Here is a 10,586-nt window from a genome sequence, read left to right as displayed (position 1 = left end):
AGTGAGATAGAGAGTTCTGAACTTATGTAACAAGGAGTGGAGGTAGGATACGAATGTGAAGCTGGGATGGAAAATCTAAACGAAAGCAGGAGAGAATTTGTTTTGCCTGTAGTGAGGGAAGAGAAAGGAACAGGGGAAGGAGAAAGAGAAGGAACGCTTGGACAGAGACAAGAAGAGACTGAGAAGACTGGCCAAACAGGATACTACTGAATTCCTTTCAACATGGAAAATGTGAGTCTGTAGCTTTTTTTTTGTTGTCAATTGTTCTGTGCCAGTAGCTGATATATCTTATGATTTTATTTACATCTTTCAACATTTTGAGTGTAATGTGACTGACATTTTTTATTTTCTCTGCTCAGAAATTGGGTTGTCTTACTGCAGATTGATTTCTATTGTGTATTTGTGCATGATGGCTTTGTAATTTAACATGAATAAACATTAAGTTCATTAAGGGTCAAAAGGAAGTTGTTATGAAGCAGAAAGTTGTTTAAGTTATTCAAAGTTTTTACTGACACCAATGCAAATATCATGAAATGTATTCAAATGTACAATTTACTATACGATAGACTCGAAGAGATTGTTGCCTGACCTGTTCCAACTATTCCATGAGACTGACAAAGGTTTTACATGCCTAAATCTGAATGAAGGAATCCCGACCTGAGTTAAGTGTTTCCGAGGACGTACGGCTCTCGACCTTCGCATCTCAGGAGTCCATATGGGAGTTGCAGCGATGAGACAAGACTGTAACTACCAACTGGATACCACGAAAATGGAGAGAAAAAGGGGGTAAAAGAAGCATGAGAATAGCATGCTATTCACCCGCTATTTGTTTGGGGTGGAGATGAAAGAAATGAAGGTGTGGCGGAGGTGTGTCTACACACAAGCCGTATTCTGACCTTGACTTAATTCCCTCATAATTCCACCACCTTTACGAGATGAAACGATTAATAAGTAGAACTACATCTGCTTTCCTTTTCCCTGATAGAAATAACACCATTCCCTATGCACTGTATTTTAAAAATTGGTAAGAGCTATTGATAAGAGCTAGATAAATGGGTAAGCCGTTTGGGTAAGGGGATTGTAAATAACAATTGTTTTAAATCTATTTTACCACATGATTGCTGGAGACAAACGTGAATCTAGTTATATGGCAGTAAACTGAAGCATATCAACACATCACTTTTTCCACAGTGAAGTTTATGAAATGCTGGCTTTATAACTTGCAAGGATGACATTTGGAGACCCAACCAATAGGCTTCTGAAGCCATACGCAAATGATAGGATATTGCCAACCCTACCGAGTTGATTCTTGATTTCTAAAATGTTTTCATTGTACCATTAGGGCTAATTGGAAAAGCTGTTTAAAAGAGGACATTGTATTCCTTTTTTTTTGTACTCCCCGACGAAAGCCATGCAGCCGAAACGCGTCGATTTTTAAAACTTTGTTTCTATTGAACATGCCATACTAATAAAGGCATTTTAATTAATTATATGAAGAGTGCCTTGGTCCTCCTTTCTTTTTGATGACTGTATTTTTTATTTGGCAATATATTTTGTGCGAAAAGACTATCGAAAGCAGTTTTTGTATTATTCAAATACTTTCCCAACCGTAAATAAAAAATTATATTTTTAAATCTTCCATTTGGGGCTGAAAGGAGATGAATATGTGTGTATGTAGGCCTACATGTCTTTCTTTCATTGATCCCCTAATATTCTGAACCATTCTCTCCATATATTCTAGTCTTTCAAGAAAATTCAAATGAAAGGTACACCAAATTTAAAGGGATGGCTTTAGATAAATGCAGTGAAAACACTACTGAATGAAAACTCCAATCGAAAATTTGTTAGCCAGCAAGTGGGAGGGTTTTCAGAAGTTGAATTACATTTATTCAGTGATCACAAAGTAACCACGCCTGCAAAGCCCGTTACGCACCTGCATAAGGTAAGTCTGAATACCAACTCCTGAGAAATGTGTAGGAAAGGTGTGTGTAAGAAATGCCTAATTTCCCAAGTCTAAATAGATCCCATAGCGCTTGTGCTTGTTTTGAAGTGTGTACAGATACATTTTTTACCCAAATAAATCTACCTGTAAAGACAATATGCTATGTCAGGAAACCTGCAGGCCTTTCCCCTTAATGTAACATAACCAGCTTCTTACTTTTCCAGAGACAGCATAAAATTGCCTATTTTAAACCTATTTTTATGGATCACATGTCAGGAACATTATGTTTGAGAATGTGAGAACTTGGGACCATGAGGTTCTATCTGCAAAAGGATGATTCTGAGATATTTGGCTTTAAAGTTCCAAATAGTGTCAGTGTCAAGTCTGCTCCTGCTTCCCCTCTCCGGTGCTAGAGGTCACCAGTTCACTCCTCATTATGCACACCTGCCACCATCGTTACGTGTGCTTAATTATGGGACTCACCTGGACTCCATCACGTCATTTACCTCCCCTATATCTGTCACTTCTTCAGTTTCATTCCCAGTCATCATTGATGTTATGTTTCTCCTGTCCAGACGCTGTTCTTGTTTTGTTCATGTCTTTTATTAAATCCACACCCTGGACCTGCTTCTTGTCTGTTGTTACTGTCAACTATTTTTTTCTAGTACTCTTTTGAACATAACAACATGAATTGGCGTATTTAGACCACTATCTTGGTAGAGAACATTGAATAAAACAAAGCTATGCAGACAACAACATTTGAACAAATGCAGATAGAACCTTGTGGTCCTAGTCAGCTAGTTGTACTTTACAAAGTCATCATGACTGTATGCAGTCTATAATTTTCTGTACTTTGTCTTTTGACAAGAACTGGCAAGGAATTATATGTTGAAACTGTGATCTCTTGTCACCTGGAGAATATCCTTGAATGAAGCAAGAATATTAGTGAATAGTTGATTATTGTAACTCTCCCTGATAATATCTCTCTGATCAGTGGTGGAATGTGTTGTTGTTACAGATGGAGCTGCCACCTCGACCAAAACTCTTTGACTTCCATGGACTCTCCATGATCCACTATTTCACTGACAACTGGGAGAACATACAAAACTTCCAGGCCAGGCCAGATGATATCCTCATCGCCACTTACCCCAAAGCAGGTCTGTGTTTGTGTGTTGCCAACATTTTGTAGGGATAAATGGATGACCAGAGACGCAGCTCGTTGACATGTCTCTCTCTCCCTCTTTCTCTCTCCCCATTTCTCCATCTTCTATCCGCCCTCTTTCTCTCTCCCCATTTCTCCATCTTCCCTCCCCCTTTCTCTCTCCCAGGTACCACATGGGTCTCCTACATTCTAGACCTGCTGTATTTTGGTCAGACAGCCCCTGAGCGTCAGACTTCACTGCCTATCTATGAGAGAGTGCCATTCCTGGAGAGTGACTTCCATATTCTCCCTCCAGGTTAGAATACAACCCTGATATAACTCTACACACTGTGAAGCCTTTATCTTGACTACACATCAATAAAGTGTGAAGGGCACTGTGTACTCCAAATAAATAACTGATCAGCTGACAATGACTCTGCACTTAAAAGACACATCCGAGTCTGTGTAGATCAAATCTTTGACAAACTTGAATACAGAATCTGGAAAACACCATGCACTATACCAAAGTCCTTATCAACAGGCTTTTAACTGACACAAAGTTGAGGGATCATTTTTATGGCTTGAAATCTTATACTGTGAGAAGTTATGCTAATCACATATTACAGCTACATGACAATAAGCAGTTTTACTGTTAAGTCATCCTTACCTCCAAAAAGTAACCTATTCAGATCCCCACCCCTCTGTACACATAGGAACGGAGCTGGCAGACAAGTTATCCACCTCTCCTCGCCTCATCAAGACTCACCTCCCAGTCCAGTTGGTGCCCAAGTCCTTCTGGGAGCAGAACTGCAGGGTACATTATATGTAAATTTCTCTCTCTCTGCTTGTTGTCTGTGTAGTCTCTGAATATGACTCCACTCATGTCTGCTGGTGTAGCATATGGTTAACATTTATGCATCCTCAAACCTCCTTTGCTGCTTTTTGACCAGTAAGTGAACTTAATTAATGACGCAATTTGTGTGAATCCCCAATGGAGGGCAGCATAGCATTACACAGTACACTAACGATCTCAAACCTCTCAAGAACCAGCTTGGGACTCCTTGTGGACTGTGAAAACTCTATAGAAACCCAGTCTTTGTAAACAGTTTTTATTGTCCTCATTTTTCGCATTTCCATTTCATTTTGTGTTGTTTGTTTTAAATGATATACACTTACATCAATTAATGTTGTAACTGCGATGATTTCTCTCTCTGCAGATAGTGTATGTGGCCCGTAATGCCAAGGACAATGCAGTGTCTTATTTCCACTTTGACCGCATGAACCAGGCCGACCCAGAGCCAGGAGACTGGAACAACTTCTTACAGAGATTCATGGATGGAAAGAGTGAGTGAAGGAGAGAATGAACGAGTGAATGAAAGAGTAAGTGAACAAATAAATTATAATGAGTAAGAGGGAGAGTACTGATGCTGTGATTCTTTCCTGAGTATGTATATCTCGCTAACATTGTCTCATGTCCACATGGCTTTTTCCCTCAGTGGTGTTTGGTCCCTGGTATGACCATGTGACTGGCTGGTGGGAGAGGAAAGAGACTCACTCAAAACTCCACTACGTTTTCTATGAGGATATGGTTGAGGTGAGTAGAACAACTACCTCCTGTGCCATAAAGGTGCTGACCTCTTTGCAGATTATGTAGCACATTAACGTACATAAAGGCAGCGTGTATATCAGTGTTATATTGATCATCTCTAGCATTAGCTTTCAGTGAGGAAGAGTACAGTGTCCAGTGTGTTTTCCTGCAGGATACGGGGAGAGAGCTGGACAGGCTGTGCTCCTTCCTAGGGTTGTCTCCTTCAGCAGAGGAGAAGGAGAGGGTGAGAGGAGGAGTGCAGTTTGATACAATGAAGAAGAACAGCATGGCCAACTACTCCAACATCCCAGTCATGGATTTCAAGATCTCTCCATTCATGCGAAAAGGTTGACCTCTCTATTTCTCCCCTACGCCTTTCTCTCTCTGTCAGTCTTTCTCTCTGCCTCAACAAAAAAAAATCCGCTCACGCACCCTCTGTCTGTCTCCAGGAAAGGTTGGTGACTGGAAGAACCATTTCACTGTGGCCCAGAGTGAACAGTTTGATGAAGACTATAAGAAGAAGATGAAGAACACCACCGTACAGTTCCGCACTGTAGTCTAGGGGTTGTGATCAGGTTGACTGGTGCATATGCATCTCAGCTCTGCTGGAGTCATGGTGCTGAAATGTACAATATGCTGATACTATCTCTACTGTATAAATAAGAGAGCGAATGATGTCTTACTTTGAGATAAAGTCAAATGATAGACATGCACAATGTCAACAATGGTTTGTTTAGTTATATACACAAACACACTGTATGCTCATGTAACTTTACAATTATAGCTGATAATTGAGTTGAGAACAAGTTATTACATTAAATAAACTAACCAAAAGAGGAAGAGCGTAAACACAAAATGAGACATGGTCGTTAAGTTAAAAACAGAAATAGAGAGAGTGAAAATAAAATATAAACAAAATAAATACTAGAGGGACAAAATGAATCAGCAAAATATTATTATCAAAGTCCTATTGATGTACACCTATGCATGCCAGTCTCTCTTGGCTAAGAGTTTAGGAGAGACTGACTGCATCACTTCTTCTTTTCATAAGAAACATTGTGTTGAAAATTCCAAATTGTTTGCATAGTCAACTTACACACAGCTCTGACACACACACTGACCCCACTAGACATGTCACCAGGGGTCTTTTCACAGTCCACAAATCCAGAACAAATTCAAGAAAGCGTACAGTATTACATAGAGACATTATTGCATGGAACTCCATTCCATCTCATATTGCTCAAATAAACCGCAAACCTGGTTACAAAAAACAGATAAAGCAACACCTCACAGCACAATGCCTCTCCACCATTTAACCTAGATCAGGGCTGCCCAACCCTCTTCCTGGAGATCAACTGTCCTGTAGGTTTTCAGTCCAACCCTAATTTAGCGTTTCTGATTCAGTTAGTTAAGGTCTTGTTGAGCAGCTAATTAGTAGAATCAGGTGTGTTAAATTAGGGTTGGACTGAAAACCCACAGGACGGTAGATCTCCAGGAAGAGGGTTGGGCAGCCCTGACCTAGATAGATTGTGTGTATGCATTGATAAGTAGGCTGTGTGCTTTTAAAAACGTTTTATATAGTTCTGTCCTCTTTATTATATCATGTTTCATGTTTTGTGTGGAACCCAGGAAGAGTAGCTGCTGCTTTTCCAACAGCTAATGGGGATCCTAATACAATACCAAATATGACACTCATTTTGATTGGAGCCCTCATTTCGTACCTCAGAGCATAAAAGAGTTGAGTTGTACGGGTGACGGCATGTGTAAGAACCCCTGTCTGGGTTCTGTTGGGCTAGGGCCTGGCAGAGTGGCTCTGCATCATCAGAGAGTTTAGGGCAAATTTGGTACATGCCACCTGTCATGACTGGCCTGTTCGGGTCAGGTTACCGGTGGATCCCAGTCCTACAGAGACATCTCTCACCACCGCAGAGGGGGAGAGGTATATAGGGATTGATGGGGGGGGTGGGTTTATGACACCTCACGCCCATTGTAAATCGTTAGATAGCAGGCAAATCTTTTGTCCTCTCAGTGTGGAGGATTGGAATGTATGGTGGTTCTATGGAGAATCTACCTCAGAAGGTAACATGTAATAAATGGACTTTGGGACATTATATTTCATCAGCCAAAACGGTGGTAACAATGATAGATGGAATATGAAAATTAATGTCGTTTTTGTTATGCATTTAAAACTTAAATGACTGCGTTATAACGAAAACTTTGTAACTTGAGGAGTTTTCATATGTCAATGATGTTTACATACTGTGTGTTGTGTAGAAAATATCCATATCAAAGGGAATGTTTTTGTAACAATGAACTATGACTTGAGTTGTCTAACAAGATCATAGTACAGTGTGATACCTTGCCTCATAACTACATATGCCCCAGAGAACTTGTCATAAAGACGGAAACACCCCTTTGTGACCCAGGGGTATTAAACATGTGAGTTAAGAATTTACATATCACACTAAAACGGACCACAGCTGCAGTGCGATCTAAGATAGTCGCGATCCCACAAACGCAAAATGAGGAAGAGGACAAAGGAACCTCTTAACAATCTAGGCTACGGTTGATTATTGTACCTAAGAAGGGGAATTCAAGAAGAACCAGCCAGTTATTCTCTTCAAATCATCGGTTGTCTACACGGCCCTCCTAACCAAGCTGGGAGGGTCTGCACGGCTGAGAAGTCCACTCTCACAGAATGAATGCAAGGGAACAGACCACTAAGAGAAAGGACACTGACATCGTGTGGACAATCAGAGACTTACACCCGGTAACGAAGGAGGTGCCGCCATCGTAGAAGAAGGTCTTCGGCTATACCTCCTAAGCGGAACTCGGTCCACGAAGAGATACCCAATGGAGACCTTCAACAAGTAATTACATCATTAGAATTCTGACCCATAAGAGCGGCAGTTCGGGGCAAGGTGTTAGAGCTAAACTAAGCATAGTTTACAAATGTATCCAAGTGTGCTTTTCTCTCGTGCACTCTCTCTCTCTCTGTCTCTTTCTAAATCCCCATCTTGTGTAACACGTGTCATATTGTGTTGGTCCGTTAGGGACCTGTTTCATTGTTCTAAGTTCTAATCAATAGCCTGGACTGTATGTTTGTGTATGTGTATCTTATATTATCATTTAGCTTGTTGTGGTACGGAATGATTTAGTGAGACCCGGGTTGGTGCAGATTTACGAATTATGCAGACTGTAGAGGAAATTACTTAATTAGCGACTGCTGTAAAATCGATATTCTGATATTATTTTAGTTAATTTGGGAAACAGAAACTCATTAAACAAACTTTTCCCATGTGTCACGTTCTGACCATAGTTCTTTTGTGTTTTCTTTGTTTTAGTGTTGGTCAGGACGTGAGCTGAGTGGGCATTCTATGTTGTGTGTCTAGTTTTCCCGTTTCTATGTTTGGCCTGATATGGTTCTCAATCAAAGGCAGGTGTTAGTCATTGTCTCTGATTGAGAACCATATTTAGGTAGCCTGTTTTGTGTTGGGATTTGTGGGTGGTTGTCTTCTGTCTTCGTGTGTCTGCACCAGACAGAACTGTTTCAGTTATTCACATTTGTTGTTTTGTATTTTGTAGTGTTCACGTTTTTTTGTCTTTATTAAACATGATGAACACTAACCACGCTGCGCTTTGGTCCTCTCCTTCATCCACAGAAGAAAGCCGTTACACCATGGTGCCCCAGGTTACTGAGTTAATGATTACCTGATTCATTTAATCATGTAGTTATAAACATAGGTAATTATTCGATAAACAGCAGTCATCACATTAACAACACAACGTTACGACATATTTGGCGCCCCCTGTGAGAAATCTAAGATAAAACTAGGCCTCACTTTTGAATTAATTCCATAGCAATTGGGTAGCAAGATGCGTACACACCAATAATAGCTATAGGCAGGATTATTGTTGAGAGGGTAATATGTGTCACGTTCCTGACCTTATTTCCTTTGTTTAGTCTTTGTTTAGTTGGTCAGGACGTGAGCTGGGTGGGTATATTCTATGTTTTGTGTCTCATTGGTTTAGGTGTGTCTTATTGCTTATTGCTTAACACCCCGGCAGTCCTACAATCTAAGCTTGATGCCCTCAATCTCACACAAATCATCAAGGAACCCACCAGGTACAACCCTAAATCCGTAAACATGGGCACCCTAATAGACATTATCCTGACCAACTTGCCCTCCAAATACACCTCTGCTGTCTTCAATCAAGATCTCAGCGATCACTTCCTCATTGCCTGTATCCGCCACGGGTCCACGGTCAAACGACCACCCCTCATCACTGTCAAACGCTCCCTGAAACACTTCTGCGAGCAGGCCTTTCTAATCGACCTGGCCCGGGTACCCTGGAAGGATATTGACCTCATCCCGTCAGTTGAGGATGCCTGGTCATTCTTTAAAAGTTACTTCCTCACCATATTAGACAAGCATGCTCCGTTCAAAAAATGCAGAACCAAGAACAGATATAGCCCTTGGTTCACTCCAGACCTGACTGCCCTCGACCAGCACAAAAACATCCTGTGGCGAACTGCGATAGCATCGAAGAGCCCCCGTGATATGCAACTGTTCAGGGAAGTCAGGAACCAATACACGCAGTCAGTCAGGAAAGCAAAGGCCAGCTTTTTCAAGCAGAAATTTGCATCCTGTAGCTCTAACTCCAAAAAGTTCTGGGATACTGTAAAGTCCATGGAAAACAAGAGCACCTCCTCCCAGCTGCCCACTGCACTGAGGCTAGATAACACGGTCACCACTGATAAGTCCGTGATAATCGAAAACTTCAACAAACATTTCTCAATGGCTGGCCATGCCTTCCACCTGGCGACTCCAACCTTGGCCAGCAGCCCCGCCCGGCCCGCTGCTACTCGCCCAAGCGTCCCCAGCTTCTCCTTTACCCATATCCAGATAGCAGATGTTCTGAAAGAGCTGGAAAACCTGGACCCATACAAATCAGCTGGGCTTGACAATCTGGACCCCCTATTTCTGAAACTGTCCGCCGCCATTGTCGCACCCCCTATTACTAGCCTGTTCAACCTCTCCTTTGTATCATCTGAGATCCCCAAGGATTGGAAAGCTGCCGCTGTCATTCCCCTCTTCAAAGGGGGAGACACCCTGGACCCAAACTGTTACAGACCTATATCCATCTTGCCCTGCCTAGCTAAGGTCTTCGAAAGCCAAGTCAACAAACAGATCACTGACCATCTCGAATCCCATCGTACCTTCTCCGCTGTGCAATCCGGTTTCCGAGCCGGTCACGGGTGCACCTCAGCCACGCTCAAGGTACTAAACGATATCATAACCGCCATCGATAAAAGACATTACTGTGCAGCCGTCTTCATCGACCTGGCCAAGGCTTTCGACTCTGTCAATCACCATATTCTTATCGGCAGACTCAATAGCCTCGGTTTTTCTAATGACTGCCTTGCCTGGTTCACCAACTACTTTGCAGACAGAGTTCAGTGTGTCAAATCGGAGGGCATGTTGTCCGGTCCTCTGGCAGTCTCTATGGGGGTACCACAGGGTTCAATTCTCGGGCAGACTCTTTTCTCTGTATACATCAATGATGTTGCTCTTGCTGCGGGCGATTCCCTGATCCACCTCTACGCAGACGACACCATTCTGTATACTTCCGGCCCTTCCCTGGACACTGTGCTATCTAATCTCCAAATGAGCTTCAATGCCATACAACACTCCTTCCGTGGCCTCCAACTGCTCTTAAATGCTAGTAAAACCAAATGCATGCTTTTCAACCGTTCGCTGCCTGCACCCGCACGCCCGACTAGCATCACCACCCTGGACGGTTCCGACCTAGAATATGTGAACATCTATAAGTACCTAGGTGTCTGGCTAGACTGCAAACTCTCCTTCCAGACTCATATCAAACATCTCCAATCCAAAATCAAATCTAGAGTC

At 42.1% G+C, this 10,586-nt stretch overlaps 1 protein-coding gene across 1 annotated transcript; it reads left to right on the top strand.

Moving 5' to 3' along the window:
- LOC129861041 (cytosolic sulfotransferase 3-like) lies at nt 1-5,387 on the top strand. The gene is made up of 8 exons (XM_055932086.1): nt 1-231; nt 2,961-3,099; nt 3,271-3,399; nt 3,797-3,897; nt 4,301-4,427; nt 4,580-4,677; nt 4,844-5,018; nt 5,121-5,387. The coding sequence occupies exons 1-8, from the start codon at nt 223-225 to the stop codon at nt 5,231-5,233; spliced, it is 891 nt and encodes a 296-aa protein (XP_055788061.1). The 5' UTR covers nt 1-222; the 3' UTR covers nt 5,234-5,387.
- Nucleotides 5,388-10,586: the final 5,199 nt, after the last annotated feature.

The sequence above is a fragment of the Salvelinus fontinalis genome, chromosome 8 (genome assembly GCF_029448725.1).
Source record: "Salvelinus fontinalis isolate EN_2023a chromosome 8, ASM2944872v1, whole genome shotgun sequence".
Lineage (NCBI taxonomy): Eukaryota > Metazoa > Chordata > Actinopteri > Salmoniformes > Salmonidae > Salvelinus > Salvelinus fontinalis.
Note: the sequence above shows the minus strand (reverse complement) of the source record. Positions and strands in the feature narration are given on the sequence as shown.